Source organism: Ochotona princeps, chromosome 14, assembly GCF_030435755.1.
Source record: "Ochotona princeps isolate mOchPri1 chromosome 14, mOchPri1.hap1, whole genome shotgun sequence".
In the NCBI taxonomy this organism is placed as follows: domain Eukaryota; kingdom Metazoa; phylum Chordata; class Mammalia; order Lagomorpha; family Ochotonidae; genus Ochotona; species Ochotona princeps.
In genome coordinates this window covers 43843890-43866300 of record NC_080845.1, presented here as the reverse complement: position 1 = coordinate 43866300, position 22411 = coordinate 43843890, and the positions used below count along the sequence as shown (strand labels likewise).

The window sequence follows — 22411 nt, the reverse complement described above, 5'->3', positions numbered from 1 at the left end:
TCTGTAATATTTTTACACAGTATGTTCTAATCTGCCACAGCTCTTCTTTGCTTTAGACAGCAGTTCAATAAGCACAAATTCCCAGAGTCTACTCTTCCCTGCTCCTCTTTTAGATTACATATTCTAGCTCAAACCATTCTTTCTTGTGAATCCCATTCACTCTGTCAACAGAAGTTGCTTTGTGGACTTGGTTTATCAAGATCAGCTGCCTTCTTCAGGGCTATTTGGCTAGAAGGGAGGGGAAAGAGTATGTACTGGGAATTCTTGCTTCTGCTCATTAAGGCTAGGAACTCAAGAAAATGAACTCCGGGTGTGTGGCTCACTCACATGAGGGGGGCAGCTAATGAATGCCTGAGTTAGCTTGATCTGTTTAGAACGAAGCCCACAAATCAAGCTGCTTGCCAGAAATTCTGGTGATTTTCAGCCATTTGAGCCAACCGGAATTGCACTGAGGAGTGATTACGATGTGTTCAGTGCTCCTTTCAAGACAGGTGCCTCAAAGGCATCTCTGTCCCATTTCTTTTAAGACCAAACCAGGGTCTTTTTCAGAGGAGACAAACTCAAAGCAAAGGGCTGCCAAATGTCCCAACTTTGTCTTGATCCGACTTAGGATGTGTCCCTACATCCAGCTATTTTGTTTATGGAAGCCAGTGAAAAATCGGGAAACAGAGGTAAAGAAAGCAAGGTCATTTTGGTGTAAGCAGTTTGGATGTCAGCAAGTGACACATGCTAGGCCATAGCTGAACTGACCTTCTGTACTTGCTGGTTCTGCCATAATGAGGGAATTCGTGTCTGATGCAGCTACATGGGAAAGCACTGCTTCCTCCCCCATTTCACAGCTAGGCCTGGGGATGTTAGACCTGCTAGAGAATGTCTTGGCCCACATATAAGATACAAAATCAGTCACAATAATTTGTGACTTCTAATGAAGGTGAATTCATAACCAGGAGCCAGGAGCTTCTTCTGGGTCTCCCATGCGGATACAGGGTCCCAAGGACTTGGGTTATCCTCTACTGCTTTTCCAGGACATAAGCAGGGAGTTGAATGGGAAGTAAAGTAACCAGGACACAAACTGGTTCTCATATGAGATCTCAACGCTTGGCAGTGAAGATTAGTCAATTGAGCCATCGCTCTGGGTCCATAGTTTCTGCATTGTTGCTTTTTTTATTATTCAGTGCCATAGGCTCTGGGATTTCCCTTATCCTCCCCGTCAGCACCACTGCCGCCACTGATTTCCCCTATATTACAATAGGTTAGTCCTTCATCCATCATTCTGCTATGTAAGTATATCCTCACATTGTAGGGATAGACAGTGGCAGAGTTCAGCATCCTATTACCAAGATATATAGATATATATGTATGTGTATATATATACATATATACATATATACATACATATATATATTTTTTTTTTAAGTAGATGAAACTAAGGCGAGAAAGAAAACTCATCTGTGTATCCCACTTGGCTTTGGCTCAGTGTAGAACCACAGTGGGCCTAGGAATGGAGGCTTAAGGCAATATTTTCTTGCACTGGTTAAGGATTGCTGGAGGGAGGCTTTCTGCTGCCAGAACTCTCATTAGCAAAGCAACCTTCCCAAGCACTGCTTCCTCCTCAGCCACCCAGAGTCTCTAAGAACTGAGGACTAAGGTTCCTGCTGATTGCCCATTTCCTGAGGTGGACTTGTGGGCCCGAGGATGCAAAGGAGCTGGGAGAGAAACCAAAACAGTTTTGCTAGTCCTGTCCATTAAACTCAGTGAACACCGACTGCAGGAGTGGGCGTGGCTGACTGTTGGCTTGTCCAGAGGTGTGGAATGTGTTAGCGCACAGGTTTTAGTGTCCTTGTAAACTGCACACAGATTGCTCGCCTTCACAAAATGACTGATCCTCCTTTTATGTTAACAGATGAGAAATATCCGTGACAGAAAGGAACCCCGATACATGCCAGGTTTTCTCATTAGCAGTGAAACATGGATAATTACTCACTGGGAACATCCACAGTGGGAATTCATGTTAAATTCCTTATTTTGACTATCGCTGCTGGCAATCCTCAGAGACCACAGTATACACATGAAGACAAGCATGTAAATATGTACATAAGAGCACAGGGGCCTGCACTACATGTGCACTGCAGGAATGCCAGTTGTGAGCACCAAGTGAGGTTTTTACACGGTGAGCTGTGTGTTCAGTTCGAAGCATTCAAAGATGAGCAAATGGGAAAGCCAGATGCCTGGGAGTTTTTTTCATTTTCTTTGGGTTCTAATTAGTTTACTTTGGTTTGTGCTTTCCTTTCACTGTTGACACTAGGTTTTCTAGGAGCATTTGTGATCCAGGACAAGTGATCACACTTAGAATTGAATTCTCTCTGGCCGCGGTCGTAATGGGAAGGAGCTGGTATAACCTGTTCAACAGACGGACTCAGCCTCCGGAGGGAGAGGGCACGAGGGGTCTTCAAAAAGTGCATGGAAAGTACATATGCTAAAACAAAAGCACTATGCATGAGTTTCAGAATCCTTTTGTACCAAAATTCAATCTTGTAATTCTATTTTCCATGCGCTTTTTTTCTAAGTCCTACACCAATGTGATACTAACACAGAGAACAGACCCAATATAATTCTTAGATAGAATTATAAAGCTATAATGATACTTCTTTTTCCTCCCGATACCCCACCCCTTTCATTCTTCCTTTCGTTTTTAATTTTGAGATAATATTTTTGGGCCCGTTATGGTTGCCTACTGGCTGAAGTCCTTGCCTTGTATACACCAGGATCCCATAAGGGTTCCAGTTCAGTTCATGTCCTGGATGCTGTACTTCCCATCCAGCTCCCTGCTTGTGGTTTGGGAAAGCAGTCAGGGAGAGCCCAAAGCCTTGGGACTCTGTATCTGTGTGGGAGACCCAGAAAAAACTCCAGGTTCTGGCTTCAGATTGACTCGGCTCCAGCCATTGTGGCCACCTGGGAAGCAGTGGATGAAAGATTTTTCTTTCTGGGTCTCCTTCTCTCTGTAAATCTGACTTTCCAATAAAAATAAATAAGTCTTTTTTTAAAAACCTGTAAAAATAATATTTTTAATAGTCAAAAGAATTAATGCTCTACTAAATAAAGAGCTCAACAGGTAAAAATATGAAAAGATCATATTTCATCAGGATTGTAGTTCAGGTAAGGACTCAAACAATAATATGAAAAAATGTTCATTGCACTCATTCAATAAAATTTGAAATAATCAAGATTAAAACTAGAGGACCATGTATAGAATATACTCTACATTAGTCTATAAATCAGGTAAAAATAATATTCTTCCTTTTGGTGTTCGGCTTATATTTTATTTGGTATAATGATCTCCAGTTGCATCTATTTCATGGCAAATGTCAACATTTCATTCTTTTTTATGGCTGAGTAATATTCCATGCAACATTTTCTTTAGTCATCAGCTGATGCAGGTCTAGATTAGTTTCATATCTTGGATGTTAAGAATCGAGCCACTATAAGCATAACTTTCATATGTTGTTTTTATTTCCTTTGGATATCTTCAAAGGAAAGGGTTGGCTGGATCATACGGTAGATGTTTTTAGTTTTCTAGGGAATCTGCATACTGTCTCCCACAGAAGTTTTGCCAGCTTGCATTCCGACTAACAATGCATTCTATTACTTTTATATCCACAACCTTGCCATCATTTTTTTAAAGATTTTATTTATTTTTATTACAAAGTTAGATATACAGAGAGGAGAGACAGAGAGAAAGATCTTCCGTCCGATGATTCACTCCCCAAGTGACCGCAACGGCCAGTGCTATGCCAATCTGAAGCCAGGAGCAAGGAACCTCCTCCCAGTCTCCCACACGGGTGCAGGGTCCCAAGGCTTTGGGCCGTCCTTAACTGCTTTCCCAGGCCACAAGCAGGGAGCTAAATGGGAAATGGGGCTGCTTGGATTAGAACCAGTGCCCATAAGGGATCCTGGCGTGTTCAAGACGAGGACTTTAGCCGCCAGGCCACGGTGCCAGGCCCACCATCATTATTTTTGATGTTTGGTTGATGGAAAGTCTGACTAGATAAGGTGATAACCTCATTGTGGTTTTTATTTGCATTTCCCTCATGACTACTTATCCTGAGCATTTCTTCTTGTGCCCATTGTCGATTTGTATTTCTTCTTTTAGCAAATGTCTGCTCATATGCTTTGCCCATTTCCTAACTGATTTGGTTTTTGTTGAATGTCTTGAATCCTTTATGTATCCTGGATGCTAAGCATTTATCAGATGCCTTGTTTACAAATGTGTTCTTCCTTTCTGTTAATTGCTTTTTCAGTTTGTAGAGTCGTTTTCCTTTGCAGAGACTTTTTAATTTATTATTTTTTAAATAATGATTACATGGTTGATCAGGGAGGGAAGGATCAAGGTTTAGGGAAAATTGGGTGAATTCATTGCTTCCAAATTTGCTATTTCTTCTTGTTCCTGGAGGAATGGGAGAGACAAAGGGGGAAACAACTCACGACTTTCCACATGTCCCAGGACTCAGGGATGAGGAACCACCTCCTCAAATCAACCCAGAGTCTTAACGTGTACATATTCTGAGGGTTCTGTCCAAGTGGTTTGGATAGTTCTGAAATACGGCCGATTTCACTGATCCAAGGATGATGTCACCCTCCCAATGTCCATTGGCTCCATTCACCAAAATTTTTTGCTGTCATTGTTTGGGATAGTTGTCCAGTTAGTTCTGTTCTTCTGCCACAGCAACAAATGAGCTGCTTTAATCTCCTTTTTACAACAGGACCTGTGTCCACTGTACAACCTTTTCCATTAAGTAGGGCATGTTCTTGTAGGCGAGTCCAAGTAGCTGGGCTAGGTATTCCGGCATCGCCTAATCCCCCACCCATGGGGTTCACGAACCCGACACCCACCTAGTAGGAGGGCCCTGGTATCTGGGCCAGGAGACAGACTCAAACCCCTCCAGATTCCCCACCCTGGGATTCACAAAACCAACACCCATCTAGAAGGCAGGCCCCAGGATCTGGGCCAAGTGACCCACGCCCTACCAGTTCCTCTGTCCCCAGGGCTCAGGAACCCATCTCCCACCACACATGTGGGCCCCGTGACCTGAGCCGATCTACCTAAGCCCTGTCTGATCCCCTGTCCCTGGGATTCATGTACCTGGCCCCCACTTGGCCTAGGCTGGCACGACTTGCCTCACCTGAGCTTCCACGCGCTTACACCTGGCCTAGTATAGTCTGCCCCCCGTTTCAGATTCTGTTGGTGAGTGCTGTAGCCTATCCCAGCCCAGCCTGATTGCTGTCCTGGTCCTTATGTGAACTGGCTGGTGTTGCAGCCGATCTGGCTCCTCCGGCCCCCTGCCCTGGTTCTCAGATCTGCCAGTTGGTGTTATGTGCTGGCCCGGACTGGTCTGTCCCCAGACCTGACCCATATCTATGTTGGCAGGTACTGTAACCTGGCATGGTCTGGGCTGTTCCTTGTCTTGCTTCTTGAGCTTTCCTGCAGGTTCTATGCAGAGACTTCTTAAATGATATAATTCCATTTGTCCATTTTTGTTTTTAGTACCTGTGCTTCTGGAGTTTTACCCAGGAAGCCTTTATCTAGGCCAAAGTTTTAGCATTCCCTATACATTTTCCTCTTACAATTTCAGGGTTTTACGTTTTGGGTTTATATCCTTGATTCAGTTTTAGATCCTTGATTGTGAGTTAATTTTTGTATAGGGAGTAAAGTAGGGTCTCTTTTCAAATGTCTACATGTGGAAATCCAGTTTTCCCAACACTGTTGAAGAGACTGTCCTTTCTCCAAGTAGTGAATTTAGCTTGTTTGTCAAAGATTAGATGGTTGTAGATGTGTGAATTAATTTATGTGGTTTCTCTTTCATTCTATAGGTTTATATATCTATTTTTTCTAGTTCCAGACTGTTTCGATTATAATTACCATGTTTTATATCTTGAAATCTGATATTAAGATATCACCAAGTTTGCCTTTATTATTTAAAATTGCTTTGGATATGTAGGGTATTTTGTGTTCTATGTCAGTTCTAGTCTTTAAAGCTGTTCTCAGTATTTTGGTTGTGATTGCATTGAATTTGTAAGTTACTTGGATTGTATGGACATTTTGATGATATTAATTCTTCTAATCCAGGAGCATTTTCTAGCTATTATGACTAGCTAGAAATTTACCAGTTTCCTCTCAGCCAGAGCATTGCTGATGTGTAAGAATGCTGTTGGATTTTGGGTGTTGATTTCGTATCCTGAAACTTAACCAAAATCTCTTTTAGAAAATTATAATATCCTCGTAGTGGTGTCTTTCAGTTCTTGTACAGACGAACACTGTGTCATCTGCAGACAGGAATTACTTGGCATGACTCTTTCCAATTTGCTTCCCTCTTCTGTTTCTCTTACCCAGTGGCTCTGGCTGAACTTCATAGAACTATATTGAATATAATAAAAGTAGAATGTGCATCCTTCTCTGGGTCTGTGGAAAATGCTTCTAGCTTTTCCTTGTCATTTTGTCTTGATTGTACCTTCTGGGCACAATCTTTTCAGGTTTTTAATCACAAAAGGATTTTATCAAAGGCTTTTTCTGCCTCTATTGAGATAATCATATAGTTTTTATCCTCAATTTCATTGATGTGATATACTATCTTTATTGATTTGCATATGTTAAGCAATCTCTACATCCCTGGGATAAATCCCACTTGATCTGGTGGGTGATCTTTTTGATGTTGTTGAATTTAATTTGCTGATAATTTATTTGAAAACTTTTATATATGTTCAGTGATGTTGATTTATAGTTTTTGTTGTTATTGCATCATTTTCTGATTTGAGGATGAAGGTAATGCTGACTTCATGAGTTTGGAAGAATTCCCTCCCTTTCAGTTGTTTTGACTAATTCAAGGAGAATTAGTCAAGTGGATCAGTTCTTAAAAGTTCAGTTGGATTCAGCAGTGAAACTATGCATCCCTGGGCTTTTGTTCGGAAACTTTTTAATGCTGATTTAAGCTTAGTCTTGATTATTCACATATCCATGTTTTCTGGATCTTTGTGCCTCAGTTTTGATAAATTATATGTATCCAGAAATCAGTTCATTTCTTTGGGGTTTTCCAATTTGTTGTCATACAACTTTAATAATTTCTAATTATTTGTATTTTTATGGTATCCTTTTTCAAATCTGATGTTGTTAATATAGTTCTGGTTTTTGTTAGTTCGACCAATGGTTTATCAATTTTTATTTCAAAAAACTGGCTTTTCATTTCAATTGTCTTTTTGTATTTTTTTTATTTCTACTTTAATTCTGGCATAATTTTTATTATTTCTTTCATTTTGCTAATTTGAAGTTTGATTATTTTTTTGTTTTTCTGGATCCTTGGGATGTATCCTTAGGTCATTCACAATTTTTTGGTGAGCACCTGATACTATGTTAACTTTCCTCAATACTGCTTTTTCTGTAGCCTAACTTTGATATGTTATGTTTTCATTTTCGTTTTTTTCAAAGAATATTTTTTATTTTCATTTCTCTTTTGAGCTCTTCCATGACCCCACTATCCATTCAGGGGAATATTGTTCAATTCCCATGTATTTACATATTTTCTAGTTTCGGTTTTGTTAATTTCCAGTCATTCCATTGTGGTCAGAAAAGATACATGGTAGGACTTCACGTTGGTTTTTTTGACTTGTTGATATTTGTTTTATGGCCTAGTTTATTTATTTGGTCTCCATTAGTGACAAGTTGCATTCATTGATGAAAAGAATGTATATTCTGAAGCAGTGGGATGAAATGTTCTGTGGATATCAGGTCATCTGACCCATTGCATAGATCAGCTCTACTGTTCCTTGATTTTCGGAGAGCTGTTTATTCTGCTCATTGATATGAGTGAATCTTATTTTTTTTTAATTGATCCCTCAATCATTATTTAATGAGCATCTCTGTCTTCCTTAACAGGTTTTGTTTTAAGGTCTAGTTCACCTCATGAGAACAGATGTTCCTACTCACTCTTGATTACCATTTGCTTGGAGCATGAACCCACTCCTTGTTGTGTCTCCCAAGTTCTCTGCGGGATCTGTCCCTAGCCCACAGTAAACTCTGAGTTCCCACAGTCATACCACATTGGTATTCAGGAACCAGCCACTACCTGTGTCCCTCTTGCTTTATAGACCCTGCCCAGAACTCCTACAGGAAGGGGTATGCGGCAGGCACTGCCCTGTCACCGATCATGCACCTGCCATCCCCAGGTCAGGACTGTGATCCCTGAGGCTCCTCCTCAGCAAATTGAGGCAGGCGCTTTGGTAGTGGGAGGAGGGAGAAGTAAATTGGCTGCTTGGTCCATGCACCAGTTTCCCAGGCAACACTAAAAGCCAGTGATGACCTTGGCTGCAGCAGCCTCCTTTCACCTTGCAGGAGAGGATGGTGCTCCGAGAAGGGTTCTGATATGCAGGAATAGCTGGAGGCATGCAGCCAGCAGCTGTGTTCTGTATGCTGTCTCCACTACTTCACAGAGTCCCTCTTCTGTTCTCTCAGTCAGTCCCCAGGGTACCTGGTATTTCTTTTGTTTTGCTGGTGTCTGTGGCTAAAGTTGGTATGACTTCTCCCTGCTCACTCACCTTGAATCTCCCAGTTTTTCATGAGTTTTTTAAAGAGTCCGTGGGCTTTAAGATTATTGTATTAAGATGTGCATCCAACAACTAGTAGGTAAAGACCTGAAATAACAGTATCTTAACCAAAAGGAAAGTATATTTCTGTTTCCAAGTAACGGTCCAAAGGAAGATGTTCCAAGCCTGATCTGGCAGCATCTCTTCTTTGTCTCGAGGTACAGTTTCTTTAAACTCCAATTACAATGACATCCCTGGAGTGTTTCTCCACCTACATGAGGGTGACTTGCTGCGTGTGTCCATTTTTCATAACAGGGTGAGGAATGGAGACGAGCCAGTCGTTTTCTTTTAAAGACATACCTCAGGAGATACATCATTTTTCCTCCTGTTTCTCTGAATTAACCACATTTTCCACGCCTCATTGCAAGGGAAGCTGGGAAATATCTATTCACACAGCTATGTATATAATATTCAGAGATTCATTTGTTATAAGAAGGTGAGGACAGATATGAGAGCTTATTCAAAAGTTTCTGCCATTCGAAACAGTCAAATCCAAGTGGCTGCAATCAAAAGTGATAGAAGAACAAATGAGCTTGATCTCTGACTTGAACAGAGATGAAGAAAGGTAAATCAACCAGCAGACATTGTAAATTGAGTAGAAACTGTTTTAAAAATACTTGCAAATAAAAGACTTCACCAGCAGTGTTCTTGTTTAAAATGTTGTAGAAAAAGCAGAGTTGAATTAAACAGAATGTATGAAAAACTCATGTTGAGCCACTTAGTCATTCCTGATGGCCAGTGATGTAAACAATGCAAATGTGGGGTTTTTGTACTATGTATAATTTTACATCTAAATAAAGTAAGGGGAACAGTCCAACGAATCAACATGTCTTTACCACTCAGCTTTAGCAAACAACATTCTTCAATTTGTATCTCCTTTGTGTGTCCAACCCTTCCCCCTCCACTCCTACTCAATTATTCTATGTTCTATATATAGAGATATTGAAGTGTATAATTTTTTAAAGATTTATTTTTTTTATTGGAAAGTCAGGTTCACAGAGAGGAGAGATAGAAAGATCTTATGTCTGTTGGTCCACACCCCAAGTGACTGCAACAGCCAGAACCAAGCTGATCCAAAGCCTGGAGCCAGGAACTTGTTCTGAATCTCCCACATGGATACAGGGTTTCAAGACCTTGGACCATCATCTTCTGCTATCCCACACCATAGGCAGGGAGGTGGATGGGAAATGGGACAGCTTGAACACAAACCAGTGTCCATATGGGACCCCAGCACATGCAAGGCAAAGACTTTAACCAGTAGACTACTGTGGCAGGCCCTGAACTTTATAATTTTAACAGATATACCCATGTAACCTCTAACATTAGGTTGTTTTTTAACTCTTACTTCTGTATCTTCAGTTTCACAGGTATTTTTATGTAGTGTTTAAACTTCTAATCTTACCCAGCCAAGTTTTCGCCAGGGTCTCTGCTAAATGTCTCAAGTAATGAATAAACGTGTCACTTGTCAGAAGTTCAAGGTCTCCCACCCCTTTGAGTTCTGGAAACTCCTAGCCTCACAGTTCTCCCATCATTCTTGGCCCAACCATGTCAAGTTTCACTCTGCATGTTTGTCTTTTCTACAGAAAGTGATCTCCCTCATGATAAGTTTCAGAGAGGCCTTGCTGTGAAGGCAGTCTCTCAAAGACCTTTTAGTTACTGTAGTGCAAGGGTCTTTCTCATGTTGAATTCCAGGGACTCCACATCTGTAGCAGTTGCCGTCATGCCTGCTTTTAGGAAAGTTTCTGTGCCCACTCTCTTCCCCACTACCGGCAGCAGGCTGGGTGGCCCTGGTAATATGCCCAACACCCAAAACCCCAACAGGCCAAAAAGAAGTGTCCTGGCTGCTCACTGTGGCGTCTGATTCCAAGAAGGAGAGAGGAGTTTGAATGTAATTTTTATGCAAATATGCTTCTTATTTACCTAAAGTTTCCAGCTCCCAGATAATTTCAACATTTATAGAGAACTAATAACTAAAGCTGCCACCACTCCTTTTTCTGCCCAGATACTCAGAAAACCAATCCCAGTGGAGTTGAGAAAATGAGACTAGAGACAAACATAAAATGTTCTAGGGCCAAATAGCTCCTGTTTGCTTGAGAAAACCAAGTTCTTATTTACCCATTTAAGATGTAGACAGTCTCTGAGACACGTGAGGGGCTAAGCCAACTGGGTCAGAGCACCCACTTGCACACACGCAATCTGGAGCTGGGAATAGACTCGGTTGAGGATCTGTGAGAGAACACCCTTGCTGGGTTGGGATTCCCATGGGAGGGTGCGGGGGCTGGAGTAGGGGCTGCGCTCTGGTCTGAATATGGCTGCAATCTCCCTAGGCACAAATGTGCACTAGGGCTGAGCACACCAAGCTGGGCTAGATGCCTTCACCACCTGGCACTCTGGAGAACATGGGTAGATGTAGGACGGACTAGGTTGGGTCTCTGCCGCTACTGAGCCATTTGTGAGCAGTGTCTGGGTATGGACAAGCCTTGGCTGGGCTGAAACAGCCAACACCAAGAACTGGAATGGATTGAAGGCCAGCAAAGAGGGCTGACCCGTGGAAACACCAGTACACATAAGACCTGGCATAAGGAGAGGTTCTAAAGGAGGAGCTTAGGAAACTCCCCTGCCGGAACACAGCCCCTACAGGTGAGTGCAAGAACCATGATAGGGAGCAACCCAGACCAGGCCAGAGGAAGATACCCACCATCATACATATGGAATAGGTGGGGAGCAGACCAGGTTGAACCTGTTCACATCAACCGCTGGCGAATCCGTGCACCAGCATAGAGTGTGGGTCAGGCCAGTTTCAGTCGCAACACATACCAGTGCACATTAAGGAATGCCAAGGTGAGGTGAGCCATACCAGATGTGGCTGCAGCACGCAAACAGCACACATGAGAACCGGGGAGCAGGGGTGACAAAGCCGGCAGGGGAATGTGGTCTCCCCTGCTGGACAACCACTCCCTCTGGAAAGCATGAGTTGGGATGGGGGCAAACCAGACCAGGTAGGACTACAACAACTGTGGTCCTCATGTGAGCTAGACTGGGGAAGGGCCAGACTGGGATGACTGTTCCGACTGATGCAAGCAAAAATTAGAGTTGGTGAGAGTTGGTTGGGCTTTGCCACAGCATCAGTTGGCAGAGGCTGGCACTGGGGGCTAATTCTGTTAAGTTAAATGCCAGAACCACCTGGAGAGTGCACAATCCGGAAGTTGGAGAGGCTTAGTACGGAGATAGCGGGCACCTCCCTCGTGGGTTATCACTCCCACTGGAGAGCACCAAAACCAGGACAGGGGCAGGGATGGCTAGACAGAAAGATAACCAACCTGCCAGTATGTGTGTGGGCTGTATAGTAAGGTTGGTTGGGTTGCACTGGGCTTCAATGCCCATTGACATGTGCGAGAGCTAAATGGGATGTGGGACAGACTAAACAAGCCTGCGGTACACACTGGCATGCATGGAACCAGGGTAGGGGACAGGCCTGGTGGGGGTTTCGGGGAGTCGCCCCAACTAGGCCCCAGCTCCCACTGGTTTGTGTAAGGACCGAGTATGAAGTGGGCAGGATCAGGCTGGACTGCAACACCCATTGGTTCCAGTGGAAGACAGGGCTGGAAACAGAACTGACCCAGCAATTGCAACGACTAGCATGTGCATGAGCTGACTGGAGCGATGGACGGTGCCGGACCCTGTACTGGCAAATTCACACAAGAACCAGGTTTGGGATCATCTCAGATAAAGTTTCTTTGGAGATCCCTCCAACTGAACTGCTGATCTCAGAACCCCAACCATGAAGAGACTATGTCAGCCAGTGGACTCTGAATAGGTTTCATCGTGATTGGAATGACGAGATTGGCAGCAATTCAGACCTGTTGAACTATCAAACCTGCTTGAGGAGGACCCTCGGAGCATGCCTCACATCAGGGACCTGGGATGGGTGGGAGGCTGGGGGGGTGCTTTTCCCTTTGTTTCTCCCCTGCCCCCAGATACACGAGGAATAAAAAATGATATTAATGTGGAAACAATGGTATAACCCACTTTCCTGTAGCCCTTGACCCTTTGTACCCGAATCAACTAAGATAGATCATTTTTTAAAAATAAATTAATTTTAAAAAAACATGTAGTCAGCCTCAGCAGGTTTCTGATGAAGCTGGCCAGAGGGATTCCTGCATCTCAGTAACATATGGCATATACTTTCTTCAAAGCAGGTGTAAAGAGGAGACATACATTATTAACCTATTGCAGTCAGGCTGAAAAGCTGAACAGTATTTTAAACTTCACTTTTGAAAACAGCTACTTGATGAAGTATACATATAGTTCTGTAGCCTTTTAGTAGAAAAATAATACTGTGTATAGTAGCAATTCTGCCCTTTCCCTTGCCTTGGAACCATTGGTCTAGCAGAGGAACAGGAAGACCTTTCTCCCAAGAAATATTGCTTGACTATCACCGCACATAAAAAGCCTAATTTTTGAAAGTCAAAAAATCAGGGGCCTTAAAACAATACTCATGTATTCTAACTGGTGTTATTTAGTTCAGCTTGTCCAAACTGAGCTGTTTGGAAGGATGTGGCCATTCTCTACTTCTCTGTCCTTCTGGGATTCGGACTAGCCCAGGCATGTTCTTCTAATGATAATGACAACAATCTAAGAGCATAAGCAGAAAACTCCTGAGGTCTCCTGAGGTTCAGATTTGGAACTAGTATACCAGCACATATGCTTCATTTTTTATTGTGGTAAAATATACGCAAGATTTCAATTATGTTTTCCATTACTTTGGGTATATACTCTGAAGTAGAATTGCTGAATCACATGGTAATTCTGTGTTTTACTTTTTTGGGAACCAATCATTTTTTTCCACAGCAGCTGCTCCATTTTAACACTCCCAGTAGCACTGCTTATGGGTTCCAGTTTCTCCACATGTTGCCAACATTTGTTACTCTGTTTGTTCTATTAACAGCCCTCCTGGTGGCTATGAAGTGCTAACTCCTTGTCACTTTGACTCGCATTTTCCTAAAGATGACTTGAGCATCTTTACAGCCGTTTGTGTGTCGTCTTTAAGAAATGTGTATTCAAGTCTTTACCTACTTATTGATCTATGATTTGCAAAGATTTTCCTGCATTCTGGGGTTTTCCCTTTCACTTATGTGGTGGTATTCCGTGATTTACACTAAGTGTTTATTTTGATGTTGTTGTGGACCAAGTTTTACTATTATCTAAGAAACCATAACCAAACTGCTTGTCATAAAGATATTCCCCTGTTTTAAGAGTTCTATACTTTTAACTGTTTAAGCCTTTGATCCATTTTGAGTTAGTGTTTGTACATGGTGTAATGTAAGGGTCCAATTTTATTTCTTTGTATATAGATATCTGATTTCCCAGCACCATCTGTTAAACACTGTCTTTTCTACAATGAATGGTTTTGTTGCACTTGTTAAGAATCATTTGACCATATACTTCAGGGTTTATTTCTAACCTCTGTCTCTTTACACTCATCTATATATGTGTCTATATACCAAATTAGATATTATAATGCCTCTAGATTTGTTCATTATGTTCAAGATTGGCTATTAAGCATTTGTTTACATGTTCCATGTAAATTGTAGGATTTTTTCCTCTAGCTCTGTTAAGAATATCATTAATACTTTTATGGCATTTGCATTGAATCTATAAATCATAAATCGGTGAAGAAAGATTTTTATAGTATTTTGTGATAACTTTTTATATTTTTGGTTTTATTTACAATTAATGTGCAGACTTCCCATGTCTACCGTATGCAAATTTTGACATGCTCATCGACACAACCAAGATAGCAAACATACTCATCATCTCCAAGATTTCTTTATGCTAATTTCTCACTTTTACCTCCTCACTCTCCCTGCCTCTAGCAATGCCAATCTGTTTTCTGTCTCTCTACATTTTGTAATGTTTGTATTTTAATTTTCAAAATTTTTTCGTGAAATAGTTCCTTAGGCTCAAGGCTTTCCCCTTCCCTCTCGGTCTTCCCTACCCCCATTGTTTTCCCCTATAATAAAAATATGGTCCTTCAACAAGTCACAAGTTGATCAGTCTTCTATTTCAGTGTATCATGAGATTGTAGGTATAGACAGTCATAGAAAGTCTAGTATTCTAGTGTCAAGATGTATTTAACAGTTTCATTTAGTCAATCTTTTATTCAGAAGTAGACATATTATGTGATGTCTTAATAGTATACTTGCCACCATTCTACAGTTTGTCTAGATAAACATGTGTATATACATATATGTGTCCTATATATCTATTGATCTTGTATTTTGCATGAAGGCTGGCTTACATCAAAGAGAAAATATGGTATTTGTCCTTTTGGGATTGGCTTATTTAATTGAGCATAATGGTCTCTAGATGGAATCATTGTGTTACAAATGGTAGAATTGCGTTCTTTTTAGTGGCTGAGTAGTATTTCAAAGAGTAGATGTACCACTGTTTCTTTATCCTCTCCTCTTTTGACAGGCATCTGGGTTGTTTCCATTTATTCACTATTGTAGATTGTGCTGCCATAAACATAGGATTACAGGTCACTTTCTCATATGCAGAGTTCATTTCCTTTCCTTTGGATATAATTGCTAACAGTGGATAATTGGATCAAATGGTAGATCAATTTTTCTAATATACAAACATGTGAGGTCTTTCCACTTTTTGTGTGTTGTCTTCATTTTTCTTTCATTAGTGTTATTTACACTGTAGATTTTTTCCTATCTTTAGCTACAGTTATTACAAGATTTTAAAATCTTTGACTAGGTATTATGAATAGAATTGCTCTTGATATTTCCTTCTCAATATCTACATTATTTGCATATAAAAATATTGCCGATATGTATGTATTAATTTTTTATCTTGAATTCATCATTTTTGTCTTTTGGTGACATCTCTGGGTTGTTTTTTTTTTTTTTTTTTTTTTTTTGACATGCAAAACTGTCACCTGTAACCAAGGGTAAATGGATATTTTCAATTTCTATGTCCTTTATTTCTATTGTCTAGCTGTTTTGACTTAAATTTTAAGCATTATATTGAATATGAGTAGTGAACGTGGCCATCTATGTCTATTTGTAGTATTCAAGTTTTTACACAGGCAATATGATGCTGAATGTAATTTTGTCATCTTTGTTGAGAGATGTTCATTCAACATTTAAGTGCGGGTTTCTATTAGGAGTTATGTAGAATGTGTTATCTGGTGTGATTTATTATCTCTGAGACAAATCCCACATGGTCATACTGAATGAACTTTTCAACGTTTTCTTGAGTTTACTTTGCTAGTGTTCTGACCAGAATTTTTGTATCTGGAATCGAAATAATAAATAGCCTCACAGAATGACTTTGAAAGATAACTTCGTGTTGTGTTTAGTCTTCCTTTAAAGTTTGGTAGAATTAAGCAATGAAGCTTAACTGGTCTTGAGCTTTTCTTTGTGGTGAGACTTCTGATTACTGATTTAATCTCATTGCTTATTATTGACCTGTTCAGGTTTTCTGTCTTCATGATTCAGTAGCATAAGTTAATGGATATCCGCAAATGTATTCATTTATGCTAGGTTTACTAATTGGCTGGTAAATAGTTTTACATAATGGTCCCTAATGATCTTTTATAGATCTTCTGGTATTGATATCTTCTTTTTCATCTCAGAATTTGAGTCTTTTTTCTTCATGTAGTCTAGCTAAAGATTCATTTCTCTTTCCAAAGTGTGCGCACAGGCACATACACACACACTTATTTGAGGTTGCTCCTTTGGTGCAACAGGTTAAGTTGCTGCTTGAAATAGTTATGTCCCATAATGAAGTGCTCTGAGCCCGGCAATAAACCTGATGTTTAAATTATTTTATTGCTAATTTATAATGTTTAGTCCTTATTACTTTACTTCTACTCTATTTTTTCCTACTAACTTTGTTTTGTTCTTGGTTGTTCTGCTTCCTTGAGATGCATTTTAGAACTATTGTTCACATAGATGCCATTGTTATAAAGAGCCCTTCAGTACTGCTTATGTTGTAACCCCAGGTTGTAGTAAGCTATATTTCCATTTCCAGTAGTTTGAAGCCATTTTTAATTGTCCTTTTGATATCTTCAGTGACTTACTCATTCAGAAGTATGTTATTCAGTCTCTATGGACTTGTATGCTTCCTAGAATTTCTGTTGTTAGTTTCTGGTTTTACCCTATTGTTCTCAGAAAAGATATGTGATTTTTATTTTCTTAAATTTGTTGAAACTTGTTTTGTGTCCTAATACATAAGCTATTCTAGAGAAAACTCCATGTGATGAGAAAATGTTTATACAATTGTTTGATGAAATGTTAAGGTCTATAATAGTACATTTTAATTTTTTTGAATGATCTGGTCATCTCTAGTAATGTATAAGATTCATCGCTCTGCATTAGGTACCTACACATTTGCAATTATTGTATCTTCTTTCTGAATTGATTCCTTGATCATTATGATGACCAGTGTCTTTAGATTTTGTCAATTTATCCAAGTATATTTTATCTAAGTATAGCTTGTCAGTCTCACTTTTGCTTTCCTTGTTATGATTTGCATAGAAAGGTTTATCATAACTTTTTCACTATAACTTTTTTTCACTTTTGAACTATTTGTGTCTGTAGTTTCTTATGGGCAGCATATCACTTGGTATTTTTAATAAATATCAGCTACCTTGTGTCTTTATATGTATAAATGGGCTAAATTCTCATTGATAACTGATAGTAACTTCATCCTATCATTTTTGAAATGTTTATTCAGAATCATATTTGTTTTCTAGGCAGCTTTGCAAATTTTCACATGGTCTCATGACAGGTCTTTGTGCAGGACTTTCCGAGGGTACCCAGTTGGTGTTATCTTAGAAAGTCTCATTCCCTTTCATTGTGAGATAGTGTATACTTGTTTTCTTTAGAAATTGGAATGTATCATACTATTTCTTGCTTACCTGCAAGGTGTATGCCAGGAAATCTATTTAATGGCTCCCCCACTTGAATGACCCTTTATGCTTTTCTCCAGCATATTTCAAAATTCTGCGTTAGTGCTATCGTGAGGAGCTTTCCTGGTCATGTACATTTGGGATCCAGTGGGCTTCATTTAATGAAAGCACAAATTCTTTGTAAAAATGATTTATTTACTTTTATTGGAAAATCAGATTTGCAGAGACAGAAAGATCTTCCATGTGCTGGCTCACTCCCTGCATGGCCAGAGCTGCTTCTGGGCCTTCCACATGAGTGCAGGCTCCCAAGGACGTAAGCCATTCTCAACTACTTTCCCGGGTCATAAACAGGAAGCTGGATGGGAAGTGGAGCAGCTGGGACATAAACCAGCACCCATTTGGGATGCCACTGCTTGCAGGAAGATTAGCTTGTTGAGCTGCCGTGCTGGTCTTAGTCCAAATCATTCTAAAAATCAGGAAAAAAAGTTAATACTTGACAAATATTTTACTGTTCCTTTCCATGAGATATCCCTATAACCTGAATCTTTGTTCATTTTTGCCCCAGAGATCTTTGAAGCTATCCTCGTTGTTTTTTGCTCAAAAGATGTTTTCAAATTGAGATCAAGCACAATAAATCTCATCTGTTTCAACTTTTAGCATACTTCAAAAATAACTGAAAGGAGATAGCTGTACTTTTTAATTTTTTTTCATATCATACCTTGTTCCCTGACTGATGAAATGTCTGTATTCTCTTGTAATCATTCTTTTCCAATCTCCTTTTCTTTAGTGTCTATTACTAGAGTATTGAGTGTGTTTAATGGTGCAATATTGCCTGGTTTTTACAGCAAAAAATTTGATTAAGCAATTTTGTTAACTGGCTGGTGGATGCTTTAAGATAATTTTTCCTATACAATAGGATGCTCACAGTGGTGGCATGAAATTCCTCTTTTGTCTGAGTAAGTGTCCACTGTCTTAATAGTAGCCCTTAGTCTGCTATGTCTGGGGCCATGACATTCCAGTTGGGAAGACAGTTGCTGGGCCTTGGGCCTCCATTTGCAAAGTCCAGGGACTCTGTCAACAGGAGCAGGTGTATAGACAGACATCATTGATACCTGCCCAGGGGTGATGGTTATCAATTTCAAGCTGCAGGCCTTTGTTCATTTTGGTGCCATACTCCCAATTGACTACAGTCTTGCAGTTTGCCTACAGCTGATGGAAGAGTATTGTTAAAACTCAATTCCCTAGCTGTCCAAGCTAAGATGGGTTGAACCAGGGCTGTACAGACACAGGGTCCCATTTAATCTGTATGAGTCCAGAGATGATGTGGGCTGAAAGAGTCCTGCATCCTTCCAGGGTGTGAGTCTCCATCTGATGCTGGGACAGGGCTAGTCTACAAGTTCTGTGGTGGTATAGGGGTCTCTGGTCTTTCTCTGATGCTGTCTTACTTTAGGGGACTAGCACTAAGACCCTATAATTGAGTGGCCTTTATCTGGGTCTCACTATAAAGCTCTAATAGTGAGCTTCAAGGTAAAGCCCTAAGGTATTTCCTCATGCTGCCATTGGAGAGCTATACATAGTCCCTGTAGAATCAATCTTTTCATGGAGTGGAGGTTGAAAGTCTGATTAGATACCTGACTAAAGAACATCAAAAGATTCATTGTACAGGGACTATTTATAGCAGGCCTGGCACTCTCTCTCCTCTCTCTCTCTCTCTCAATGATGAGATAATTGAAGTCCAGGGAAGAATAATGAAGGCAACTCCTTCCATGCATTCTCGTATACCAAAAGCAGGACATGTGTTTTCTCTACTTCCTCAGCTCCTATCAAGATGACTTGGGCATGAATACCTGTTGAAATCAATGCCTCTGTAGGGACATAATCACCCAAGTGTCTTACTCCATTGTCATCAGCTCTTTTTTTTCCAAGACCAAAGTTCTTAATTTATGGAGAAATACAGCCAATGTGGTGGGTGTAACAAGTGCAGCTGCTACGTGCAACTGCTTATTGATGTGTTTGGGAAAGGTAGGCAGGAGCATGACTCCATGAGGGACATGACCCAGCCCCAGAGGATGGAAGATCTCACCTTTACCTTCCATGCTCTTTTTTGTCAAGTTAAAATTGTTTTCTCATCTATCAAAAAAACTTGGACTTGACAAATCACATAAGTAAAATGGAGGCAGGTATTAGTTTTCATAATTGAAGTCTGATTCTTTAGTGATTTGTATATATAGATAGCATGCTACTTTTCTCCCAATACATAGCATAAAATCAGCATAGAACTGTTTGAGATCTTTTTAAATGTTAACTTGAAAGTAATTTTCAATGGATATTGATTGCCCCATTATTTACACTTACAGAACACAAAACGTTCCTTCTTAAGAAATATTAAATTCCCCACATGATGGATTACTAATTTAATCACACATTTCCTAGAATGCACCCTTGTACAAACCCAGAGGATAAAATGTTGCTTTGGATTGGCAGACAATACAAATGTTAGAGATACTGAAACAACCAACAAGGACTGTGTGCTTGGCAGCATTAGGAACAGCATGCTTCTCTCCTCTCCTAGGCTGTCCTGTCAAAGGTCACCCTACTCCCAATATTACCTGGTTCCACGGAGGGCAGCCCATTGCTACTGCCACAGGATTGGCACATCACATCTTGGCAGCTGGACAGATCCTTCAGGTTGCAAATCTCAGTGGTGAATATCAAGGGGAATTCAGCTGCATCGCTCAAAATGAGGCCGGGACGCTTGTACAGAAGGCTTCTTTAGTGATCCAAGGTAAGAAACCCTGCAAGCTTTGGGGGCTGAATTTCGTTCTTTGATAAAAACCTAGTTCTCTGGTAGAATAGAAGTTGACCCATGGTTTTTTTAAGTAGGCAATACTTTATGTCACCAGGCCCCTAAACTGACCACAGCCTGGAAAAGACAAGAGTGCCTCTTCCTCTGGAAGCCAAGCATAGCTATAAATCAAAGGCAGATGAGCTTCAAGTGTGCTGACTTGGCTAGCACAGATCACACAAACAATAAAGTCATTCAGAACTGCAGGATTGCTGTTAATTTGCTTTTAAAAAAATACCTCTTGGCCTGAGCAGTTGCTAGCGCATCAGCCAGTTGCTTCCTGCCTGGAGAGATGGTGCTGCTGCTATGTCTGCAGATCATTTTGAAATCCACCCACCTGTGGTGGGTTGTCCAGGCACCTTGGTTTGCCCCGTCAGAGAATAAATCAAGAAGCCAAAGTGGCTCTTGGAATAGTCTTGCAGAAACATAAGCAGGTCGCAAAGCCTGGTAACTACAGTACCACGAAAGAGTTGTGAAGGAGCCCAAAGCTGGCCTTGCTGTAGAAGCTGTGTGTGATCATCTTAAGTGAGAGCAACAATCTGCATTTCCTTCCCCACCATTTGGCTTCCCAGATAGGCTAAGAAATGTTCTAGTGTCTTTCCAACTGAAAACCCTAAACAAGTACCTAACTGCAAGACTGGTATTACACATACTTGCAAAGAAACACTCAACAATAAATATAGCCTGGTCCATTTTAACATCTTTCCTACTGATTTCTTTTACAGAAATGAATCCTCTGTGAATAGGCTAATCTTGGTAACAATTACAAAATACAACCCAAATAGGCACTTTTGATGTGATAAATTCAAATTTGTGAAATTAATTTTTTTCAAAGTCACTTTACAGTGAACCAAGCTTCTTCCATAGGTGTATTTTAAGGCAGGAGGAGCAAGGCCCATGTTAAGTATTCAGTATGTGCCAGGGCAAACCTCTTCACATGCGTTTTTATACAGTCTTCATAAGAGCTTGATGAGGTGAGGGTTACTGTTCTTGTTTTATGGATGAGTTAACTGAGGCTCCTGGAGACCACAAGTCCTGGGAACAGAGCCTGCTGAAGAATAGAGCCTCATTCATAACAGGCCTTCTCTCTCGCCTGATGGCTACAGCCACCCTCCTTCATTCAGAAGGCAAAGTGTGGACAGTAATACCCTCTTTTCACCTCTGACCCTGCACAGATTACTGGTGGTCAGTGGACAGACTGGCAACCTGCTCTGCTTCCTGTGGTAACAGGGGCATTCAGCAGCCCCGTCTGAGGTGCCTACTCAACAGCACGGAGGTAAACCCCACTCACTGCGCAGGGAAGATGCGCCCTGCCGTGCAGCCCATCGCCTGCAACCGGAGAGACTGCCCATCAAGGTGAGTGTGGCAGGTGTTGATGCTGGGTGCACCCTGATTTAGAGCCAACTTGACAGCTAGCCCTGAGCCAGCACTGGGCAGAGAGAAACACAATCCAAACTGTTCTTACCTAAAGGTATAGGTGTGGCAGGCCTCTGTGCCATGCTCAAAACCTCCCCCCTGAGTGCCTCTCTCTGCTCTATCACATTTTCACTGGGACAGCTAATGACAAAAGGATATGATGAGCCTGGCAAGAGAGAACAAAATGGTGTTTTTAGTTCAATTAGTCTAAATACCAGTGCTGATCAACATTCCAATTTAGCCTTGTTTAAAAAAAGGCTAAAACTCACTGAAATTGAACTAGCTCTCCACTTCCTAGTCTTCCATTTTGGGCAGACAGTCTCTGCATTTGGGCTCCTTTTGTAGCCTGGAATTCCACCCAGTGTCTGCCTCCTGTGTCTTCCTCATGCTCCCAGAAGTTCTAAGCCCCACTGAGCACCGTAAGTCTCCGGGCAGTAGCCACTGGGATAATAGATGGCCTTGACATTGGCACCAACATGGTGCCCCAAGCCTCGGAGATTTGGCTAACCCCTGTAATGCCCCTTTGCTATTTAGTGGCAGAACTTTCTTAACACTACTTAGGCAACTGCTCTGTGTTTTGCCAGCTGAGTCATGAG

General features: G+C 41.0%; 1 protein-coding gene across 1 annotated transcript in view; it reads left to right on the top strand.

Annotated features, from left to right (window-relative positions):
- Window positions 1–22411, top strand: part of ADAMTSL1 (ADAMTS like 1) — a 410929-nt gene that overhangs the window by 373321 nt on the left and 15197 nt on the right. Inside the window, exons 24-25 of the mRNA XM_004581085.3 lie at window positions 20127–20339; window positions 21575–21755. Coding sequence (XP_004581142.2) covers window positions 20127–20339; window positions 21575–21755 — 394 coding nt within the window. The remainder of the gene's footprint in view (window positions 1–20126; window positions 20340–21574; window positions 21756–22411) is intronic.